The 24,946-nt window shown below is 41.2% G+C and overlaps 1 protein-coding gene across 1 annotated transcript; it reads right to left on the reverse strand.

Annotated features, from left to right (window-relative positions):
* On the reverse strand, positions 23,329-24,537 carry LOC107607239. Its single transcript, XM_016309212.1, has one exon. It carries the CDS (start codon positions 24,535-24,537, stop codon positions 23,329-23,331), a length of 1,209 nt encoding a protein of 402 aa, XP_016164698.1.

Here is a 24,946-nt window from a genome sequence, read left to right on the forward strand (position 1 = left end):
CTAATATACTTGTAACCAAATATTATTACAAATAAACAAAACAATGGTATAAATTTAAAATTAATTAAGATTTAAAGCTTCAAAAAGTTCCAAGTAACCCATATTTTTTATTTTTGTCTTATTAGCGCTTTTTTTATACTAAAAATATTAACTTTTAACATTTTCTTTTGAAAAATTTAAAACATGAATTGAGAACAATTAGTATATTCGCGGGTTATTACTATGGCTACAACAAAGAAGTTGGCTAAGAAGAGTAGGCTGTAGGATGTTTTCTCTACTGGTGACAAGTTTTTTTTATTGATATCTTTTTGCGTATATTATTTTTACAATATAAAAACATTAATTTTTGTCTTACTTCTTATCCATCACTTTCCGTATAAAAAAATATACTGAATAGTGGACAAATTGAAGTATTACCAAATCATGCACCTATTACTACAGCTGTAGATATAGGTATCTTGAGAATACGCCTTAATGACGCATTCCAGCTTCAGAGGCAGGTGAGCGGGGTCAGGAAGGAGTTTGACTGCTGGGATGGGGTCGGATCCTACTCGAAGCACTCCACCACGAATAAGAATCTTCGGCATGTCCGCTTTCTCATCCTTCTTCAGAATTATACGCCTATGATGAGACGGAATGATCCGAGGGTAACCGAACCGAGTGAGAGAAACTGGTACCGCATTGTCAGGATGAACGAATTTTAAAGGTGGAGTGTTAGAGTATTTTTATTGATCGGCCATGTCATATAGGCCCGAGTCGGACATCCCTACATGCCCATAGCTATAGCTACAGGAGCTAATAGAAAGAGAGGGATACGAGCCTCTTTTCCAAGTGATTCGTCACCTTATAACTCGGTCTTTATTGTGCATTTTAAGTTATAATTCGGCCTTAATTATCATTCATTTTATAACCGACACCTTCATTACCGACTTAATAACCATTATTCTGACTTAATGATTAACGGTTATACCATCAACTCTATACCTATAAAAGGCACAAATTTCTATATACGCTGGACATTCTAGATAGATTCTAGAGACATTTTAGATATATTCTATATACATTATATATTCATAGAATTATTATAATATACAACACATGATAACTTGTATTTCATATCTTACATTCTATATTCATAGAATTATTCTTATACCTCTTAAATACTTACTGATTTGAGCGTCGGAGTGTCTTTTGCAGGTACCCACCCTTGTTCTCTCCTTACCGACGTATAACTCATCCCGACGAGAAGTTTGGAGACATTCATCGACAGACGAGTTATACACCAGCCAAACTCAGCGACAACAATTGGCGCCGTCTGTGGGGATCGAGTAAAATAATTCCTACTCCCTTCAGGTTCATAAAACTTGAATTACATTTAAATTTTTGAACAAATTTCAACAATCTTGTTTAAGATTTTATTTAATACATTTTATCAAATTTTAATCTAACGTATCATAATATTTCACATGTCATAATCGATCATTGAGTCAATCCGAGAATAAACTCGGCTTTCAACCAATTCGGAAAAAAAAAACTCAGTTTTCAATCAATCCAAGTACAAACCCACCTATCAATTTTACTAACTTTTTCAAAGTTCTCTACTTACACAAGTAAAATTATATATTTTATTCACACATTTTTACATTTATATTTTGTGTAACTAATATTTACTGATTTATTAGTTATATTCAAACCTCAATATATGTTCTATACAATAATAACATATAACAACCATGTCAATTGAATTTTTATTTCATTATGTGCTATATTCTTATTGCTTAATGATTTTATTTATACAATTAAATGAAGGTAATAATGAGTTCAAATCTTAAAATTAAATTCCATCAAAAATCAATTGTATATAACTGTTATACTATTCACTTTATGCTATCTTATTGCTTTATTATCAAATTAAAGCATGTCCTATAAAACAAAATTCATGTATTCACATTTGGCATGTATGACATTCATATATGTCGTCTTCTTCTCTACAATTATCAACTTTCAAGGTATATTTTTTTTACTTTGAACTATTTTACCTTTACAATATATATTATTCAATATATGTTGCGACTTTATACCTATTCATTTTCTCAATTTATCTTATTCATGCCAAACCTTCACTATAAATTGTAAATATTCAATAACTAATTACTTTGAGCGAGAAATTTATCAATAAGTTATTGTGGGCCGGAAAAATTCCCAAGACAATTAACCATTATATCCTCGGATTATACAATTGATTCTGTCAATGGATATCTATCTCTGAACTTTTCAGTTCACATACAATTAAATGCTAAAATTGTTCTTAAGCGGAAAAGTATCCCCCACGCAACTATCTTGATTGAATGACTCTTATCACTCAATTATTTTTTGAATAAGTGCTGATATAATAACCCGACTAAGTTTGGAAGCTCACCATATCATTATTCACTTATCTTTTAACCGAGTTACAAATTATTTTATTTTCTAAGCTTAGCCTGGATCATTTGATCGGCAAACAAAGCTTGGGGGCTATGATTCGTCACCTTATAACTCGGTCTTTATTGTGTATTATAAGTTATAACTCGGCCTTAATTATCATTCATTTTGTAACTGACACCTTCATTACCGACTTAATGACCATTATTCTGACTTAATGATTAACGGTTATACCATCAACTCTATACCTATAAAAGGCACCAATTTCTATATACGCTGGACATTCTAGATAGATTCTAGAGACATTCTAGATATATTCTATATACATTCTATAATCATAGAATTATTATAATATACAACACATGATAACTTCTATTTCATGTCTTACATTCTATATTCATAGAATTATTCTTATACCTCTTAAACACTTACTGACTTGAGCGTCGGAGTGTCTTTTCATTTTATCAATTTAATTAATAACTCATCAATTAAATTAATAAAATAATAAATCAATAATATGATCAGTTCGATCATTAATTCAGTTGTGACACCTATACAAATTACAGTGTGAAACTCATTTAACAATAAGAAGCAATGTTATTGCCACTCATTATTTACTTATTAGCTAACTCTACGCAATCATCAATATATACTATTATTTCTCTGTGAAAGTGAGTTCCGAGGTATAGCTCGTTCTGCTAGTGCTTGAACTGGCTTTTCTTGGAGTGGAGGGAGCGGAACGTCGTCTTCTCCTAGGGAGGCGGCATTGGGTACCTGAAAAGGGACTCCAACGCTCAAGTAAGTATGAGTATGGGAGAGTTCAGAATAAGATTGGAGTGAATAGCGTACCTTTAGATTAGTAACTCATTAGCACTTATAGTGAGTTGTTTGAATGGCTTGTTACCTGGATCAGATTTGTTATTCGTATCTTTGTTACAGGTTTGACGGGGTTTATGTTGGCCATTGTCCAAGTTTATTGGGATAGTGATAGCCTGAGTGGGGTGGTTATCTTAGAGAAATTATCTCTGCTAGCTATACTAGGTTCTGAGATTGTTGTTGTTGTGGGCCAAGGTTTGGGTAACGGATCATAGCCCCCATGGTTGACCTGTTTTTCAAGGCCGAGTTATAGCAGGTTGAGCTTATGTATAGCTTAGAACCGAGTATAGTGGTAACCCCCAAGGTCGACTTGTTTGCTTGCGTGAGGCTTGTTTTGAAAAACTTGGCAGGGTTGAAATTTTAGGCGGTAAATTAATTGTTCTAGGAGAGAGAATGTCGGGAGACATGCGCTATAATTGTGTGTTGGGAATGGGGAAGGTTGGAGAACAGAGCCGTTGATGATGGAGTTGGTAATCGTGATCGATGGCTTTAATTTGATTCGGAGTTTTGATTTTTTTTACCTGGGCGTGTGGTTTAGTGGGCTGGTAAAGTATCTGGACTTTTGGCTTACCGCTTTTGATCTTCTTCATCCCTGCATCATTTTCGGAATGAGCAAAAAAGGTTAGTGACTGTTTTGCTTTTGGTTTTTGTTTCTTTTCTTCTACCTCTGCTTCGAATTTTCTGATGGATAAAGGGAAGGGTGTAATGACTGAAAAGAGGGTTAAGGGTAAGAGAAAAAAAGAGTTGGTTAGAACTACTGATAAGATTGTAGAAGAGGTTTTTGTTTGGGATCCTGTCAATCCATATGGGTGGGTTGCTGACTCGGTGAAGGGTTGGGCTTCGAGTTTTGATGATGAGCTTAGCGTGTCTCAGTTAGGTTTGCCGTCGTCCTGGGTATGGGAGGGTAGTGAAATAAGCCTTAGGTTTATTCCATGCAATGCTGATGATCGGGTTTGTCATCGGGGTGAGGGTTTTGAATACTTTTATATGTATAGTACTGTGTTTGTTGAATTAGGAGTTAGGTTTCCATTTTCTGATTTTGAGTGTGGGATTTTGATGCAATTGAAGTGTGCTCCATCGCAACTGCATCCAAACTCCTGGGAGTTTGTTAGGGCTTTTGAGATTTTGATGGATGTTTTGGAAATAGAACCGTCGTTAGAGGTATTTTTTGCTTTGTTTCAGTGTAAGGGTGTGAAGAGGGGGTGTTGGTTAAATCTTGCTAGTGCTCCTGGGCGGGCGATTTTCAGCCTCTATCGTTCCTCATTCAAAGGATTTAAGTCCATGTTTTTAAAAATTGGTGTGGCTGAGAGTGACTTTCCCTGGTATATTGATCACTACTTGTTAGAAAAATTCCCTTTGTTTTGGGTTCCGAGGCCTAGGCAGATTCTAGGGATGGATGTGATGGAGTATGAGAATGAAATAGTGGTTGAGTTTTTAGTGAATAATGTATCATCGTCTTCACTGCTTTCTGTTGTGGATATGCTTGATCTTGAGTCTGATAAAGATGCGTTGTTTGAGTATATTGGTAAATGATTGTTTCGTTGTTCTGTCTATTTTGGTATTTTGTGTTTGCCTGGTCTCTTGACTGTCTTGTATTTTTGTAGTGGAAAAGGCACCTAAGGTGACTTCGACAAGCTTGCGTGCATTCTTTCGGTCGAAGAATATTGAGAAGCAAGGTTCGAGTAGCCAGGTTGCTGCTGAGGTGGGTGCCGAGGTAAACCAGGGTTCCCCGGTGAAGAAAGTTAACTACAAAAGGAAAAAGGTGGAGAGGAAAGAGATGGGAACTGATGGGGTCGAGGATGTTCTCGGTCAGAAAGATGTTGATTTGGAACAGGTGAAATGGTTTGCTGATAATCAGAGGGCTCTGCATGGCTTCAGGGGAAATGAAGACCCAATGTCTGTGTGGGGGGAACATTTCTCTTATTCTGCTATTGCTGATGAGCGTGTCTAGAATCCCTATGATGTGAAAATTGTTCATGACATTGGTGATGTTGGCGTGGCTCAATTTTTGCAGGTATTTGTTTAAGTGTTGTTTTGTAATTTTGTTCTCCTTTATATTGCTCGCTTGATTGAGATTGTTTCTGTGTTATTCAGGTTCTTGGAGTCTGTTTGATGTGTATAGGTCAGACTCAGGAGCTTAAACATGCTCGGGACGCCTTTCATAGAGCTTCCCTGACTCAGCTTATGCAGGAGAATGTAGAAAAGTCGGGCAAGCTTCGTGATGCTCTTGATTTGGTGAACGTCCTCCAAGAGAAACTGACGACCTGTGAGAAAGCTAAGAAGGAACTGAAGGAGAAAAACACAGCTTTGGAAGCGAGGCTGTTAGTTCTTGGAGTGGAAAAGAAGCAAGCTAAGACCGAAAAAGAGGACCATGGTTTGGAGATGTTCTCGGCTGTATTTGAGAGGGCTGTTGAGCAGGCCAAATTCCTTGCTCCTGCTGCTGATCTTTCGAGAATGGATCCTTGTAAAGTTGTAGCGGGGAATGAATTGGTTGAAGACGATGATGGTATTGAGGGTAAGGGGGAGAACCCTGATGTCTGACTTCTGTAATGAATTTGTTTTGACTGATAATCGTTTTGGTTTGTTGTTATGGACTACTGTTCCGTTGGCCAAATATAATGGTTGGTTTTGTTCATATTTCATGTGTTGAATATTTTGGCATTTTTGATATTTATTTGAATTTGTTAATCGAATGTTTTGGGGGATTGATTGGGGTACATGCGTTTGTTTTTTGTACCTCTGAACAGTTTGGATGTATAGGTTTGTGGTACTGAATGTTTATTATCAGTGTTTGTTAGTATTTGCAGTTGATTGGTTATGTATATTTTGCACTATACGTTTTTGGCTTGAGGGAGTTTGATAAGGTTAGAACTCGATTCGATAAGCTTGTTTGATTTGTTTTGGAACAATTTGAGTGCGTCGGAAGTTTAGTATTGCTTGTTTGAATTTAGCCACGCGAATGGTATGGAAGATATGATAAAAGCTTTCGTTTTTTTTAGTTTGTAATGTGATTGATTGAAAAGAATGCGGGGTGGTGTGCCTCATTAAAACCCCTCCAGCAAAACCCTCCTCAGGGATAAAATCTGGTAGTAGGAAAAAAAGTGCACCACCATGTCCGACTTATAAACTAGCTGAAGTACATTTTGAGAGAGGATATGTTCCAAGTATTTGGTAGTGTAGCTCCATCGAGTCTTTGTATTTTGTATGCTTGAAGAACTGAAGATTGATGGTTTAGAGGTTATAGTAAACTCTCGTTGTAAGTATAGTTACTAAACCAAGCAATCAACCTTTCTTACAAAAGTTTTTGGTTGTCACAAGTAACAAACCCCTTTTAAAATTGATAACCGAGTATTTAAACTTTAGGTTGTCTTCTCAAGGAATTGCAGGGAGGTATGTTCTTATTATTGGTTATGAGTTTGTAAATTGGGGGTTTTGAAAGTAAGGAAGCAGTATGTTGAACAAAAAGAATAAAATAAAATAGTAATAATAAAATAAACTCTTGGCAAGGTATTAGAAATTAGAGGTCCTATCCTAGCTATCCTTATCAATGATGATGAGAATTAAATCTTAATTCCACTTTGTTAAACTTTACTAAGATAAAGGAAGGTCAAGGGATTAATTGATTTGATCTTCGGATCCTATTTATTTCTTAAGAAAAGATTGGGATTATTGAAGTTCAAATTAATTAACAAAGATAACAATTATCAATCATGTTTGAGTTTGATAACTCCTAAGTTACTGATTTCTTAACCAAGACCAAAAGGAAAAATATCTAAATTAATTTAAAAGCAATCTTAAATAGAGTAAAACAATCATAAACTGAAATACTTCGAATTGTATTGAATCAAATTAAACATAGGAATCCATAAACCAAATTGACAATATCTAATAATCAGCTGAAGTAGCAGAATGAATAAAAGTAGAAGAGAATATAAATTAAAGAACATTGAACCTGGGATTTGAGAGTCACTCTAAAACTAAGAGAAATCCTAAATCCTAATCCTAAGAGAGAGGAGAGAACCTCTCTCTCTAAAAACTACATCTACTCCTAAAATTGTGAATATGAGAGCCTCCTTATGAATAGATGCAATCCCCCACTTTATAGCCTCTAATCTGTGTTTTCTGGGCCGTGAACTGGGTCGAAAATAGCCCGGAAATCGCTGGAGAAGAATTCAAACACGCTGATTTCCGTCACTGCGACGCGGCCGCATGGATCACGCGATCGCGTCGCTTAGCGTCAGGGAAACTATAGCATATTATATATCAAATCGAAGCCCCGGACGTTAGCTTTCCAACGCAACTGGAACCTCGTCATTTGGACCTCTGTAGCTAAAGTTATAGCCGTATGAGTGCGAAGAGGTCAGGCTAGACAGCTTAGCAATTTCTCCAACTTCTTGTATTCCTTCCACTTTTGCATGCTTCCTTTCTATCCTCCAAGCCATTCCTGCCTTATAATATCTGAAAACACTTAACATACATATCAAGGCATCTAATGGTAATAAGAGAGGATTAATAATAAACAAATATAAGATCAAAGAAGCATGTTTTCAATCAAAACACATAATTAGGAAGGAAATATAAAACCATGCAAATAGTATGAATAAGTGGGTAAATAGTTAATAAAAACCACTTAATTGAGTACAAGATAAACCATAAAATAGTGGTTTATCAATGCTCCCTTGCCAGCAACTTTTTAAATTCTGAATGGTCCTTCCCAATTTGCGCTTAGCTTGCCATGTCCTTGTGGCTTTCGTACGTCCTCGACTTTTCTTAGTACAAGGTCTCCTTTTGAGAATGTTCTCTGCATGAGCTTCCTGTTATATTTCCAAGCTATATCTCGTCATGCCGTTGTTTGTTGAAGTGCGGATTTGTCCCGGGTTTCCTCTACAAGGTCGAGCTCGGCTCTTCTTCTTTCGGCATTGTCGCTTTCGCTTGTTTGTGTGGTTCTGGTGTTTTGTAGGGATACATCAATTGGTATCATTGGCGTCGCTTCCGTAGACTAGCCTGAATGGTGTTTCCTTTGTTGCTGATTGTTCAGTGGTATTATAGCTCCATAGTACTTCAGGAATAAGCTCGGCCCATTCTCCTCTTGAGTCATCGAGCTTCTTTTTGAGTCCCTGCAAAATGATCTTATTGGCAGCTTTCGCTAGGCCGTTAGTTTGTGGGTGTTCGATAGAAGAGAACTGTTGAACTATTTTGAAATTTTGAAGAAAGTTTGTAAACTTTTGATCTATAAATTGTCTACCGTTATCAGTGATGATGGAATGAGGAATACCAAAGCGGCATAGTATGTTTTTCCATACGAAAGAAATCATTTTTTCAGAAGTGATTTTTGCCAATGGTGTAGCCTCTATCCATTTGGTGAAGTAATCTATGGCGACAATTAAAAATTTAACCTGGCCTGGGGCGGGTGGAAATGGTCCGAGGATATCTAGCCCCCATTTGTTGAATGGCCAGCATATCTCGGATGTGTGTAATTGCTCGGCTGGGTTATGAATGATTGGTGCATGGCGTTGGCAATGGTCGCAATGTTTGACTTTATTCATGCAGTCTTGTTGTAACGTCGGCCAGTAGTAATTAGCTCGGAGGATTTTGGCAGCTAGACTTCGTCTGCCGATGTGTGTGCCACAGGCTCCTTCATGGACTTCGTCTATTGCCAATTTGGCCTCTGCTGTATTTAGGCATCTTAGCAGGGGTCTTGTGAATCCCCTTTTGTATAAGTCGGCTCCGAGCATTGTATAGAAGCTTGCTCTTCGTTTGAATTTTCGTTGATTTTGGGTGTTGCTGGGGATGTGGCCTGTTTGCAAGTAAGTGATGAAGGGTGATCTCCAGTCATCCTCCTACGAAATACTCGAGATTGATGTTAGTATAACACTAGGTTCTTCGAGTGTTAGTTAGGATAAGATAGGTGGTGTAGTTTGACTTCTTGTTGTTGCTAGTTTCGAGAGAATATCTGCTCTGTCATTTTGTTCCCGAGGTATGTAGGATATGTTAAATTTTTGAAAATTTTTGACGAGGTTATTGACTATGATATTGTATTTTTCTAACAACGGGTCTTTTACCTGGAAAATACCTGTTACCTGTTGTACCATAGGAGGGAGTCACATTTGACGTTTAAATGTGCTATTCCCATCGTGTGAGCCAGTCGAAGTCCTGTTATTAGAGCTTCGTACTCTGCTTGGTTGTTGCTTGCATGAAAAGTAAATTGCAGGGATTGCTCGAATTGAGTTCCGTGTTTGTCTTCGAGGAGTATTCATGCTCCGGAACCCTTGTTGTTTGAAGTGCCATCAACATATAGTGTTCATATGTTGTTTTCAGGATCTTGTTCCTCTGTAGTGAGTTCTGCAATGAAGTCAACAAGGGCCTGGGATTTGATGGCTCCTCTGGATTGGTATTGGATGTCGTATTCTGATAGCTCGATCGACCATTTGATTAATCTACCTGCTATCTCGGGCTTCGTCAGCATTTGTCTTAAAGGTTGTTCTGTTCGGACCACGATGGTGTGGCTTTGGAAGTAGTGTCGTAGGCGTCTGGCTGTTGTGACCAAAGCTAGTGCCAGCTTCTCTATTTTTGGGTAACGAACCTTGGCGTTTTGAAGTGATTTGCTGATGAAGTACACCGGGTGTTGCTGCTTTTCTGTTTCTATTACGTAGACAGAACTGATAGCCTGGTCAATAATAGACAAATATAGATAGAGCGGTTTACCAGTTTCTGGAGTTTGGAGGATTAGGGGAGCTGAAAGTATGGCCTTGAGCTCGGTGAAAGCTGTTTCGCATTCCTCGGTCCAGTGAAACTCATCTTGTTTCCGTAGATTTTTGAAAAAATGGTGTGATCGGTGGGCTACTCGGGGCAGAAACCTGGCTAAGGCTGCGAGTCGGCCGGTTAGTTGTTGGACCTCCTTGACTGTCTTTGGGCTTCGCATGTTTAAGATTGCTTGGCACTTCTCCGGGTTTGCTTCAATACCTCAGCAAGTGAGCATGAAGCCGAGGAATTTACCGCTTTGTACTCCGAAAGCACATTTGTCAGGATTAAGCTTCATATTGTACCTTCGGAGTTGTTGGAATATCTCTGTAGGTCGTTGTTTCGAGGGTACCTGAAACTGTAGGTCGATCTCGGACGAGATCTTCTGTGCTGGTCAGAACCGTTGTGTCCGGCTGGTAAATGGCGGTCGGAGCTGGTGCGTCCGACTTGTTTGGATTGAACGTGCTGCTGATCCTCTATCACCGAAGGGTGGGGGGTACCTGCAAGAGACTCCGATGCTTAAGTTAGCACGGGTATTAAACAGGTGTTATGTAGAATCAGAGTATGAGTTATACCTGGGTGCTCCAGTGTATTTATAAAGGTGAGGTGTGACCTTTTGGATAAGATAAGTTAGTTATCTTATCTTATCTTGATCTTTTGAGTTGAGGTCAGCGTATCTTCAACGGAACCGCCTTTATCTCTATAGGCTTGGGTTGCCTTAGGATTTGAGTCGTATTCCTCTACCTGGGCCCTTTATTGGGCTCTCTTGTTGACTCGGCCGAGTTCTTTAAGAAGAAGTCGGTCCGCTTAACCCGAAGAGGTCGGTCGCTTTATCGTTGATCATCCCAGGTCGGATAGCTCGACCCAAGGTATGAACAGTGCCCCTGCTTGAGCTCGGTCTTCTCTGTCGAGGTCGAATTCCTTGGTCCTTTTTGTAGTGAAGCCGAACTCAAGCATCTTGTCGACTTCTTTTTGTAGCAGCTTTTGAATGTAGAACATTTTCCTCTACAAACGCGCGCTTTTGTATTAGCGCTTTTTTGGGAATGCAAGCGGTTTTAATATCCGCATTTAATTGACATTTAATTGCCCCGTTTCCCTAACTTCCCTATTTTTGAATTTTGTACTCCAGAAACGGTTTCTCTCCTTCACCCTTTTCGTAACTTCTTCATATTTCTTCTTTCATTTTCTCGCTTTCACCTTTTTTGATTTTTCTAAAGCTTCTACCTGGAGTTTGCAGTTGCGCGTTTTAGCCTAACGACGTTGCTTTGTCACTTTGCTTTTTCATGGGAGAAGGGTGATTCTGGCTTTTTGCCTTCCGCTTCCCTGCTTTTCTTCGCAGTTTCTCTCATTTCGCAGGTTTGACTCTTCTTCCTTCCTTCCTCTATACCATTTTTGTGTCTGTTTTGAGAAAGTTTGGATCTTTCTGTCTTTTTTACTGATTACTGTGTGTCTTGAAGTTTTTCCATCTGTTGCTCGATACTTTTAGAACTTTTCATGTTTGTGAATGCTTTTGTATTTGAAGCTTTGAAATGATGACTTTGTTTGATTCTAAAAAAAGGTTGTGTCTTTGCTATTTTTCCGCTTGGCCCTTTTGGAATTTCTGATAAACTATGGAAATAGTGCTTTCTGCTGATAAATTGTAGAAGGGTGGGCCTTTTGCATTTTTGCTTCCTTTGTTTTTTTTCTGGATTTTATTTTGATGAGTGCCGGGATGTAGGCTGTAGAAATAACTTAAAGACCTTGCTTGTTTACTGCCTCCAAGGGATGCCCCAAGACTTTTTGTCTTGAGTCTTGGGGTTTTCCCTTTTTTATTTATCCATCCGTCGAGATGTCTTGCCCCCTGTCCGAGATGTTTTTAAGTAATCCATTCTTCTTTTCTTTTTGTAGGATTTAGTTGACCTCATGTCTTCCCGAAATAACGTTGTAGAGATGCCTTCCCAGGTTCCCGCGGGTATGGCCGATTGGGTGGACTCCATGGTTCTCATGTGTGTCTCGCTGGTTGATTCTGAATTTTGTGCTCAGCTTAGGCAGTTTCATAGTGTCTATAGTAATTCTGGTGATGAGAAGAACTATGAACTTGTCCCTCCTTCTCCTGATGAGAGAGTCTGCTTTTCAACTCGGGTTGTTGATGGTTGCCCCTTCTTTTATGCTTATGATTTTTTCTTTGGTCAGCTGGGTATCACCCTTCCTTTTACCCAATTTGAAACCGACCTGTTATGGTCTTGTAATGTTGCCCCTTCTCAACTTCACCCTAATTCCTGGGGTTTTATTAAAATCTTCCAATTGTTGTGCAATGGTTTTGGTATTCCTGCTTCCCAATCTCTCTTTTTCTATCTGTTTGTCTTGACTAAGCCCGGTGTGGTAAAAAAGAAGTCAGCTTGGGTCTCCTTTCGTTCTACCCAGGGAAAAAAGGTTTTTTCCATGTTTGACGAGTCGTTTCGTGATTTTAAAAACTACTTTTTCAAGGTCCGAGCTGTTGAAGGAGCTCGCCCCTTTTTTCTGGATGAGAATGACGAACCTGCTTTTCCCTTGGAATGGCAAAAAGACGTGAGGGTCTCCAGGTATTCGTGGGAAATGTTGGATGAGGCTGAGCGAGCCTTTGTGACTATTTTGGAAGAACGATGGGGTCAATCTCCCCATCTTGACACAAAGAAATTTCTAACCAATCATTCTCTTCTTCAAACCGAACTGGGTATTTTGTGTTTCTTTTATTATCTTGTTTATGTTGCTTGTAGCTGTCTCTCCAACTTGTCCGACTTGTAGCTGAATTTTCTTGTTTTATTTGCAGAGGCAATGAAGAATAGTGAATCCATGAAAGCTTTTAAGAGGGCGCAGAGGGCGGCTGCTGCCAGAAATGTTGCGGCCAAAGCGGCTGGGGAGGGGTCCTCCCAAGTGCGCGAGAAGCCATCAGTGCCGAGTTCTCCCGGGGTGAAGAAGGTGATCCCTACACCCCGAGTCCGTTTGGTGGATCCTCACCCTACTTCTGCTACTCCCTCTGTTGCTCTTCTCAATAAAAAACAAAAGACTGCTGAGCCCTTTGACCTCGATGCTCCTGATTTTAATCCCATTGAATTTGTGGATCAGCAAATCGGTCCCTACGGCGCTCTCTCCATGGACGATGTGTCCATCCTTCGTTAGTTGGAATTTATGGCCCGAAATCACGTGAAGATGGCGTATATGGCGGCTGCCATATATTGGACTGCTCAGAATCTCCCTCTCCACGCCACTAAAGCGTCTATGGAGGAGGCGAAACAAGAGTTTGATCGGATGAAGGAGTTGAAGGAGGAGCTTGAGATAAAGGTAGCCAAGCTGGAGAAAGACTTGAAGAACGAGGAGGCAAGTTCTCAATCACTGGCGGCTTCTTTGAGGTTGGCTGAGGATGCAGCCATGATGCATAAGGAGAGTTACGTTGCATCTTATCGGGAGGTGCTGCGCCTGACGGGGGAACTTGACAGTGTCCGGGAAGATTATTCTGAGCTCCAAAGTCATCTCGTTGGCAGCGTGACTGCTGCTTATGAGAACTTGAGGGAGCAAGTTCAGGTCATTGTTCCCGAAGCCGATCTCACCTCTTTTAGCCTGGATAACGTTGTTAGGGATGGCAAGATTGTTCCTGATGATGAGGATGGTGATGATGAGGTTGTTCCCTCTGCGTCCTCTGTCAAAGTGTCGACCTCTTTAGTTCCTCCTGCTGCGCTTGACTCGGATTGATAGATTCTGAACCGGGAGGATGGAACTGTGGACGCTGTGTCGATCCAGACTCGTCCTCATTCTCTTTGTCCTGATGCTGCCAAGAAGGCTCTTGATGTTTGCTGATCTCTTTCTGGATATGTAGTTGGCCCGGCTTGTGTGCTTTTAAAACTTTTTATTTAAGTGCTGACATTTTCAAGTTGCTTGTTTAGCAACTTTTTATTTTGACAAACAAAAGGTAGCTCGCTATCTCTTTATGGTAGGTTTTGGTGGCCTTCCGGGCCTTATAACTTTTTTGTAGAGTAAAAAGAAGTAGCTTTTTGACTTGGCATTTTTTCTACTGATATTTGAAATCTTGCATCTCGACCTCCTCAGATTGCTTTGTTTTATTGTTTGTAGCTTGGATCTTTTGAGGTTATGGTTACGTGGGTCCGACTTGTTTTTCGGTTTTCTCCCTCTTGCTTGTATTTCTGACGATCTATAATCGATTCCTTCAAGTTGGTCCTCCAAGTTGTTTTGGTAGTCCTTTGTCCCGTCTTTCTCAAGGGTTACCTTTGTAACTTGCTTTGTAGTAGGCCGACTTCTTTACGTCGTCCTTTTCTAAGTTATTTTTGTAATCCTCTTCCTTGGATTTTTGTCAAATCTCTTTCCGGGATTATTTTTATAACTTTTTAGTAGTAGGAGTCCGACTTCGTTATGTCGGTCTCCTTTAAGTTATTTTTGTAATCCTCTTTCTTGGATCTTTGTCAGATCTCTTTCAGGGATTACTTTTATAACTTTTTAGTAGTAGGAGTCCGACTTCGTTATGTCGGTCTCCTTTAAGTTATTTTTGTAATCCTCTTTCTTGGATCTTTGTCAGATATCTTTCAGGGATTACTTTTATAACTTTTTAGTAGTAGGAGTCCGACTTCGTTATGTCGGTCTCCTATAAGTTATTTTTGTAATCCTCTTTCTTGGATCTTTGTCAGATCTCTTTTAGGGATTACTTTGATAACTTTTCGTTTTGGGCTGACTTTGTTATGTCGGGCCCTTCTAAGTTAAAGTAATTCTCTTTAATAGGGTTGGCCAGACCTCTTTCCAGGGTTTACTTATAACTTGGTTTGACTTGGTTCGACTTCTTAATGTTCGACCAGTCTTTAAGTTATTATTTTAGTGATCCGTAAGACCTCGTCAGGTTCTTTTTTAGATCACTTTCGATAACTTCTTACATTATTCTGTGTTCATCTTTGCCAATTTGTAGAAAGTGGTTGTCATCTCTAGATCGTCCTTTGGGTGAATCGCGTTTTCACCTTTATCGGACGGTTGTCTTTATTGTGATCGTGCAGTGAAATTGTTTTTCACTTTTTGCCGATCTGTTGCTTTATAATCGGACGATGAATGCTTCAGATTAATGCGTCTTGAGATCTTTGTAGAATATCTAAAATATATTTTATTTAAAGGAAAAGTGCAAATATATACATATGGGATTGTCTGAGTCTCAACTTGGTGCCTCATTAAAAAACCTTTTCAGAAAAAAGAGTGCATCCAATCATGAGGTCTTTTATCTCTTCTAATTGTAGTACCTTCTTAGGTTGCAGGCGTGCCATGACCTGGGAAGCTCTCGTCCATCGAGTTCAGACAGTCTGTAGTAGCCCTTTCCAAGTACTTCTACAACTCGGTAGGGTCCTTTCCAGTTTGCTGCCAGCTTTCTTTCTCCTGGTCAAGTTGTTCCGATATCATTTCGGATTAGGATGAGATCATTTTCTGTAAAACTTCGCGGTACTACCTTTTGATTATATCTGGAAGCCATTCGGCGCTTTAGAGCTTCTTCCCTGATCCGAGCTCTTTCCTGGATTTCGGGTAACAAATCGAGCTCTTCTCTCTGCAGTTGGGAGTTTGCTTCCTCATTGTAGTGAATTACTCTAGGCGACCCTTCCTCGATCTCTATTGGGATCATCGCCTCTATTCCGTATGCTAATCGGAAGGGAGATTCCTTCGTGGTGGAATGTGGCGTTGTTCGATACGCCCATAGGACCTGTGGAAGCTCTTCTGCCCAGGCTCCCTTTGCATCTTGTAATCTTCGTTTTAATCCGGCCAGTATGACTTTGTTAGTGGCTTCGGTCTGTCCATTGGCTTGTGGATATTCAACGGAGGTGTACTGGTGCTTTATATTCAAGTCGGCTACTAGTTTTCTGAAGCATGTATCTGTGAATTGAGTGCCATTGTCTGTGGTTATTGAATATGGAACCCCGAACCTCGTGACAATATTTCTATATAAGAATTTCCGGCATCTTTGAGCGGTGGCGTTGCCTAGGGGCTCTGTCTCGATCTACTTTGTAAAGTAATCTACCCCTACTATGAGGAATTTAACTTGTCCTGATCCTTGTGGGAAGGGGCCGAGAAGATCGAGTCCCCATTTTGCAAATGGCCAAGGCGAGGTCACGCTGATGAGCTCTTCTGGTGGGGCGATGTGGAAGTTAGCATTTTTCTGACATGGTGGACATGTCTTTACAAATTCTGTAGCTTCTTTCTATAGAGTTGGCCAATAAAATCCCGCCCGGAGTACCTTTTTGGCGAGAGCTTGCGCTCTGACATGATTGCCACAAATGCCGCTGTGTATTTCTTCGAGCACTTCTCTTGTGATGGAGGTCGGTACGCATTTTAGTAAAGGTATTTAGATTCCTCTTTTGTACAGGACGTTCTTTATGATGGTGTAGTACTGTGCCTCCCTTTTTAACCTTTTTGCCTCCTTTTCTTCTGTGGGGAGCATTTCTGTTTTGAGGTAGTTGATTATGGGGGTTATCCATCCTTGGTCCTGACTTGTTATAGTCAGGACTTTTTCCTCTTGCGAGATTGACGAGTTCTGCAACATTTCCTGGATGAGGCTTCTATTGTTGTCCCCTGGTTTGGTGCTGGCTAATTTTGAGAGTACATCAGCTCGGGCATTTTGTTCGCGGGGTATGTGGCAGATCTTGTGCTCCCCAATTTGTCCGAGCTGTTCCTTGGTTTTATCCAAATACCTTTTCATGGTGGGATCTTTGGCTTGGTAGCTCCCTGTTATTTGTGATGTGACCACTTGTGAATCGCTGTAAATGTTGAGTTTTTGAGCTGCGACCTCTTTAGCCAGCTTCAAACTGGCTAATAATACTTCATATTTTGCCTGGTTGTTTGAGGCCGGGAATCCGAACTTGAGGGAGAGCTCAACTTGGGTTCCTTGGTTGCTTTCTATTATCACGCCAGTGCCGCTTCCAGTTTTATTTGAAGAACCGTCCATGTAAAGATTCCATTCTATGGGGGTTTTTAAGGCATCTGTGAATTCTGCGATAAAGTCGGCCAGATACTGTGATTTGATGGCCGTCCGAGCTTCGTATTGGAGGTCAAATTCTGATAGCTCGACTGCCCATTGTAGAATTCTTCCTGCTAGATCTGTTTTCTACAATATTCCTTTTATGGGCTGGTTAGTTCGAACCTTAATGGTGTGAGCCTGGAAGTACGGGCGGAGTCGTCGAGATGTTAGGATAAGAGTATAGGCAAATTTTTCTATTTTCTGGTAGTTCAGCTCGGATCCCTGTAGTGCCTTGCTAATGAAGTAGACGGGTTGTTGCCCATGTTTGTCTTCTCTGACTAGTGCTGAACCTATTGCCCGGCTCCCTACTGCGAGATATAGTATGAGCGGCTCTCCTTCTCGTGGTCGAGATAGGATAGGTGGCCGTCCTAAGAACTCCTTGAAGTCTTGGAAGGCTTGCTCGTATTCTGTCATCCATTCGAACTGTTTTCCCTTTCTTAAAGTAGCATAGAAGGGGAGAGATCTTATCGCAGCTCCTGCTAAGAATCGGGATAAGGCAGCCAATCTCCCGTTAAGTTGTTGTACTTCTTTGACGCAGGTTGGGCTCTTCATTTTGAGTATGGCCTGGCATTTGTTTGGATTTGCCTCAATTCCCCTTTGTGTGAGCATGAAACCTAAAAATTTGCCTGCTTCTACTGCGAAGGTGCATTTTGCGGGATTGAGTCGCATGTTGTGCTTCCTTATGGTGTCAAACACTTGAGCCAGGTTGGATAATAATGTATCTTCACTTTGTGTCTTTATCAACATGTCGTCCACATAAACTTCCATGATTTTTCCGATGTGACCTGAGAAGACTTTATTCATTAGCCTTTGATAAGTAGCTCCTGCGTTCTTGAGACCAAAAGGCATCACGATATAGCAGTAATTTGCCTTTGGTGTTAAGAACGAGGTCTTTTCTTGGTCTGGTGGATACATGGGGATTTGGTTGTATCCCGAGTATGCGTCCATAAACAAGAGGTATCTGTATCCGGAGGAAGCATCTACTAGAGCGTCGATGCTTGGGAGTGGGTATGGATCTTTTGGGCAGGCTTTGTTGAGATCTGTGTAATCGGTGCACATTCGCCACTACCCATTTGCTTTTTTCACCAAGACAACGTTGGCTAGCCATAGTGGATACTCGACTTCTCTTATAAATCCTGCCTCCAGTAGGGCCTGTACTTGTTCTTCCACAGCTTTGGATCGTTCTGGCCCGAGTTTCCTTCGTCTCTGTTGAACCGACCGAGATCCTGGGTAGACCGCCAACTTGTGGCACATTAGCTTAGGGTCTATGCCTGACATGTCTGCGGCTTTCCATGCGAAGAGATCGACATTATCTCGTAAGAATTGTACCAATAATTCTTTTGAGTCTCCTCTTAGGGTCGTGCCAATATTGGTTGTTTTGTCCGAGGTGTCTCCGATTTGAATCTTCTCCATCTCGCCATCTGGCTGCAGACGGAGTTCTTCTCGTTGCTGGACTCCGCCTAGTTCAATTGTATGAAACTCCTCTCCCCTTCCTCTAAGATTTAGACTTTCGTTATAACAGCGGCGTGCCATCTTTTGATCTGCTTTTATCGTGGCTATCCCTTCTGTGGTTGGGAATTTCATGCATAGATGTGGGGTTGAGACTATTGCGCCGAGTTGATTGAGTGTTGTCCGACCTATTAGAGCATTGTAGGCTGAACTTACGTCGACCACAATGTAGTCTATTTTGAGGGTCCGAGATTGGTTCCCCTTTCCGAAGGTTGTGTGTAGCGATATGTATCCCAGTAGTTGTACTGGGGTATCTGATAAACCACTATTTTATAGTTTATATTGTGTTTAATTGTGGGGTTTTGTCACGATCCTTACCCACTTATTCGTCAATTTAGCATGCATTTAGATTTCCTTCCTAAATTTAGTACATGTTTGAAAATTGCTTCCTAGAGACTTTAATTATTTAATTTTAATTCTCTTTTATTCCATTCGATGCCGTGATCTGTGTGTCAAGTGTTTCAGGCTTTATAGGGCATGAATGAGATGGAGATTGGAGAGGAAGCTAGCAAAAAATGGAAGGAACACAAGAATTTGAGAAGATAACCAGCGAGAAGTGACGCGGTCGCATGGCTCACGCGACTACGCGAAGGAGCGCAAATCGTAGTGACGCGGCCGCATGGCTTGCGCGGATTGGAAAGCGCAAGCGATGCGGTAGCGTGGACGACGCGAACGCGTGGAGAGGAGAAAGCGCAAGCAACGCGTCCGCATGAATGACGCGATCGCGTGACATGTGTAATCTGCATAATCTGCAGAATTCGCTGGGGGCGATTTTGGACCTTATTTCGGCCCAGTTTTCGGCCCGGAACAGCAGACTAGAGTCAGAAAATATGCAGAAACAGCACACACATTCATTCAGTAGTTTTAGATCTAGTTTTTCACTCTCTTAGGTTTTTTTCTCTCTAGTTTTTAGAATTTTAATTTTCAATTGGCCTTAGCATTGGAACATTGAGAAGAGTTATTTCCTCATCAAGACTTCATCATTCTAGTTTGTTCTCTTAACTTGGTTTTATTCTTCCATGTTCTTTGTTATGTTCAATTTTGTCATTCAGATACTTTTATGATTAATTAATGCAAGGATTATTTCTTTTTAATTCAATTTCAATTCCAATAATGATGTCTTCTTTTAATTCCCTTTTATGTGTTATGGATTTATTATTTACAATGCGTGAGTAGTTTCATTACTTGATGGGGAATTGATTGAAAAGGAACTCTTGAGTTGGAAAGATTGAAAGAAAATTTGTAATTGGGTTAATTGTTGAATTGCTATCCTGTCACCAACGTCAATCCCTTTGAATTAAGTGGGTTGTAACTTGTGAACGGATCTAGTAATTCAACTTGTTTGACTTTCCCTTACCTAGTAAAGGATAACTAAACAGAGTAACCGTTAATTATAAATCAATCTTAAAAATCATTCCATCAATGATAGAGATTCTAACTAATCAATTCCCAGTCAAGGCTTTTATTCATATCATTTAATTTCCCTCAGTTTACATTCCAATTTACTTACCTCAATTTCTTCGAACCTCTGATTAATAAGATAGCACCCTTCTCTACAACTCATTGGGAGATGACCTGGGACTTAAAACTCCCAGTAATTTTGATTTAAACTCTTTGTGACACAATTCTAAATTGATAGGCAGATTTTCGGTGAATTAAGAACTATACTTGCAACGTATCAATTTTAATAATTTTTTAATTCATCAGCTTCTGCTTCCCATCAGTATCTCCTAATCCAAACAGGCTGTTCGGGTATGCCCTAAGCTCCTTTTCGTCTAAGCCGAGTTTGTCGAAGGCTGTTTTGAATAAGATGTCGACAGAACTCCCCTGGTCCACTAATGTGCGATGTAGATTGGCGTTTGCCAGTATGACAGTGATGACCATGGGATCATCGTGTCCTGAGATGATGCCGAATGCGTCCTCTTTAGTGAATGTTATCGCCGGGATGTCGAGTGTTTCCTCCTTTCCTTCGACATGATATACTTCTTTGAGATATCTTTTGTGAGATGATTTGGAGATCCCACCTCCTGTGAACCCACCGTGTATCATGTGGACGTGTCTTTCTGGTGTCCGAGGTGATCGTTCAGTTCGTCCGTCATCTTCGTCCCTTCGCCTCTTTCTTTGGTCATTATCTCGGGTGGCTAGAAATCGATCTAATTTTCCTTCTCTCACCAATTTTTCTATGATATTCTTTAAGTCGAAGCACTCGTTGGTGGAGTGCCCTCGGACTCGATGGTATTCACAATATTCCTTCCGGTTTCCCCCTCCCCTTTTGCCTTTGAGCGGTCGCGCTGGGGGGTTTTTCTCTGTATGGCAGACTTCTTTGTACACGTCGACCAGAGATGCCCTGAGAGGAGTGTAATTATGGTATTTTTTTATTTTCTCCCCTTGTCGATCTCCTTTCTTTCTGGATTCTTTGTCTTTATCCCAGTAGGAGGCTCCAGATTTTGAGGTTTCTCCCAATCGGGCATTTTCTTCCATATTGATGTATTTTTCTGCTCGTTCCTGTACTTCATCCAAGGAGGTCGGGTACTTTTTTGATATAGATTGGCTGAAAGGTCCTTCTCGTAGGCCGTTGATGAGTCCCATGATGGCGGCCTCTGTGGGTAAACTTTGTATGTCCATGCATGTTTTATTGAATCTTTCCATGTAGTTGTGGAGGCTCTCCCGATCTCCTTGCTTGATCCCAGTAGACTGGGGGCGTGCTTGGCCTTATCTTTCTGGATGGAGAATCTGGCTAGGAACTTTTTGGCCAGATCGTCGAAGTTTGAGATGGACTTTGGAGGTAGATTGTCGAACCATCTGATTGCCGTCTTCGTGAGGGTTGTTGGAAAAGCTTTACAGCGAACGACATCTGAGGCATCGGTAAGGTACATTCTGCTTCTGAAATTGCTGAGATGATGGTTAGGATCTGTGGTGCCGTCATATAAAGTCATATCCGGTAGTTTGAAGTCCTTTGGGATCTTGGTTTTCATGATCTCCCTGGTGAATGGATCCTGTTCTTTGCGTGAGCTTTCCCCGGGAGTGATTTGAGGGGTTTTCGATTTGAGATCGGCTTCTAATTGTAGTAATTTTTCTTCCAATTCTCGTCGTCACCGTACCTCCCTTTGTAGATCCTTTCCGATCTCTCGTTGTTGTTGGGTTTCTTTTTCAAGTTGCTTTAAGCGATCTTGAAGTGCTTCTATTGCTCCCGGGTTTGCTGAATTTTTGTCTCCGTTGGATTCCGGGGTATCTTTTGGTGGGGTGTCCACATTTTTGTGCGGCGTTCTATTTTCTAAATCCGAATCGTGGTCGTTGTCATGGTCGTCTGCCATGGTGATGGGATGACTTCCAGGTCCCCGGCAACGGCGCCAATGTTCTGAGGGTTACCTGAAACTGTAGGTCGATCTCGGACGAGATCTTCTGTGCTGGTCAGAACCGTTGTGTCCGGCTGGTAAATGGCGGTCGGAGCTGGTGCGTCCGACTTGTTTGGATTGAACGTGCTGCTGATCCTCTATCACCGAAGGGTGGGGGGTACCTGCAAGAGACTCCGATGCTTAAGTTAGCACGGGTATTAAACAGGTGTTATGTAGAATCAGAGTATGAGTTATACCTGGGTGCTACAGTGTATTTATAAAGGTGAGGTGTGACCTTTTGGATAAGATAAGTTAGTTATCTTATCTTATCTTGATCTTTTGAGTTGAGGTCAGCGTATCTTCAACGGAACCGCCTTTATCTCTATAGGCTTGGGTTGCCTTAGGATTTGAGTCGTGTTCCTCTACCTGGGCCCTTTATTGGGCTCTCTTGTTGACTCGGCCGAGTTCTTTAAGAAGAAGTCGGTCCGCTTGACCCGAAGAGGTCGGTCGCTTTATCGTTGATCATCCCAGGTCGGATAGCTCGACCCAAGGTATGAACAGTCGTGAACGTGGTTTTCCATGTATGTTGATTTTGCCACCATATCATCGAGATAGACCACTATGTTTCGTCCGATTTGACTTGTGAAGATTTTGTCCATGAGTCGTTGGTAGGTAGCACCTGCATTTTTTAGCCCAAATGGCATAACCTTATAACAGAAATTTCCATTGTCAATAATAAAGGCAGTTTTATCCTGGTTAGCTTTATGCATGAGGATTTGATTATAGCCGGAATAGGCATCCATGAAACTTAAACATTGGAAACCAGAAGAATTATCAACAAGTTTATCAATGCATAGGAGGGGGTATGCGTCCTTTGGACAGGCCTTGTTGAGGTCTGTTTAGTCCACACACATCCTCCACTTACCGTTGGTTTTTTTTTACCATTACCACATTGGCTAACCAAGTGGAATATCTGAGTTCTTAGACGAAGCCAGCATTGAGTAGCTTTTGAGTCTCTTCTAAGGAGGCTGCTTTCTTGTCAGTGCCGAGCTGTTGTTTCTTTTAGGCTATAGGTCGGGCTATTGGATTGATAGCTAACTTATGGCAAATGACGTTAGGGTCTATTCCTGGCATGTCTGCTGGGGTCCATGCGAATAAGTCAACGTTGTGTCTTAGTAGCTCGATGAGTTGGTTCTGTTCTTCTTCCTTAAGCGCGTTGCCGAGGTATGTCTACTTGGATTCGTCACTCTTGGTTAATTGGATCTTGGTTAGATCATCTGTTGGCATTGGCCGCTCTTGATGGTTGGTTCTGGGGTCCAGATCGACCAGGGCAGGCAGTTGGTCCGAGTTAAATACTGCTTAGACGTATTGTTGTTTGGGTTGTTTTGGCTGTTTGTCTTTCAGACTGGCGTTATAGCACTGTCTGGCCTCTTTCTAGTCTCCGTGGATGGTAATGACTTTGTTGTCCTGTGAAAGAAACTTAACACACAAATGCACAGTAGAAACAATAGCATTGAATGCGTTCAAAGATGGTCTGCCTAAAATGATGTTATATGGACTTCTACAGTCTACCACAAGATATTGTATATCTATTGTTTTACTGTTGGGGTACTCCCCGAAGGTGGTTTGTAACCAGATGTAACCTCGAATGGAGACACGCTCACCTGAGAAACCTACCAGTTCTCCGGAAGAGGGTGGGAGATTCTTGTCGCTGAGTTTCATCTTTTGTAAAGTTGAGTAGAAAAGTACGTCGGCGCTGCTTCCTGGGTCCATTAAGATCTTACTTACTAATGGCTCCCCGACTTGTGCTGTGATGACAACCGGGTCATCTAAGTTCCGGTCATTTGATTTATAGTGTTTTTGGACGAATGAGATTTCTGGCTTGTCCTTATCGACTAGTTGGGACGTGGTGGTTTCTGTCATCATCATCATAGCTCGGTACGACCTTTTTCGTGCCGAGTTTGTGCATCCGCCACCTGTTAAACCACCAGAAATACAGTTTATTATTCTGCGGGGTGGATTGATATCGTTATCTACCTTTTTCCCTTTATCTCGGGAATTGTCAGTCAGTTTGGATTGTTGGCCGAGATCGTCTGTGCTTCGCTTCCTTCCTCGGCTGGCAATGTATTTATCTAGTAGCCCTTGGCGGGCGAGCTTTTCGAGGACGTCCTTGGCTATTACGCAGTCATTCGTGGTGTGGCTGTACTTCTGGTGGAAGGCACAATACTTTGATTTGTCCACATGACGCTGGTCTTGATATGTACCGGCTCTGTTTGAGGGTTTGATAAGTTTTGAGTGCAATATGTCCTTTATGATGTCATCCCTTTTTGTATTGAAGGCGGTATAGTTATCGAATTTGGGTGTTAGCCTGAACGTTCTCGAATCCGTTCTGCTGTTCGACTGTCTGTTTCGCCTTTCCTTGTCTCTGCTTGGGATAGGCTTATCTGCTCTTCGCAGTGCCCGAAATTCTTCCACCTCAATCTGAGTAGTTGCTTTTTCGTGGAACTCGGCCAGGGTTTTTGGTTTTACGATGGCTATGGATTCTTGGAATTTTCCTGGCCGGAGGCCGCTCTTGAAGGCGTGGAGGTGGACTTCGGGGTTTAGGTTAAGTATCTCGTTGGTTGCTTCAGCAAACCTGGTCATGTAGTCTTTTAGGCTTTCGTTCGGTCCCTACTTGATGGTGCTTATGTAGTCAGAGTTATGGACGTATATTTTAGATGCGGCGAAGTGGTTGACGAACTGGTCCGCTAGTTCGTCGAAGTTAGAAATGGAGCCTTTAGGGAGGTTGGAGAACCAAATCAGAGCGTCTCCATCTAGGAAAGTTGGGAATGTGGGGCATAAGATCGGGTCGGAATCCTTATTCATGAACATCATGGCCTGGAACTTGGTGACGTGGACATTCGGATCTCCTATTCCATTGTAGGGTTTTAAGGTTGACAGTAAGGTGAAATTTTGGGGCATTTCGAAACTCATGACTTCTTTGGCGAAGGGGTTGGTTCTTTTTTTGGTGGTCATTTTGGTGGTTTTGGCGATGGTGTGTTTAGTTTTCGAG

Source organism: Arachis ipaensis, chromosome B07 (genome assembly GCF_000816755.2).
Source record: "Arachis ipaensis cultivar K30076 chromosome B07, Araip1.1, whole genome shotgun sequence".
Taxonomy (NCBI): Eukaryota; Viridiplantae; Streptophyta; class Magnoliopsida; order Fabales; family Fabaceae; genus Arachis; species Arachis ipaensis.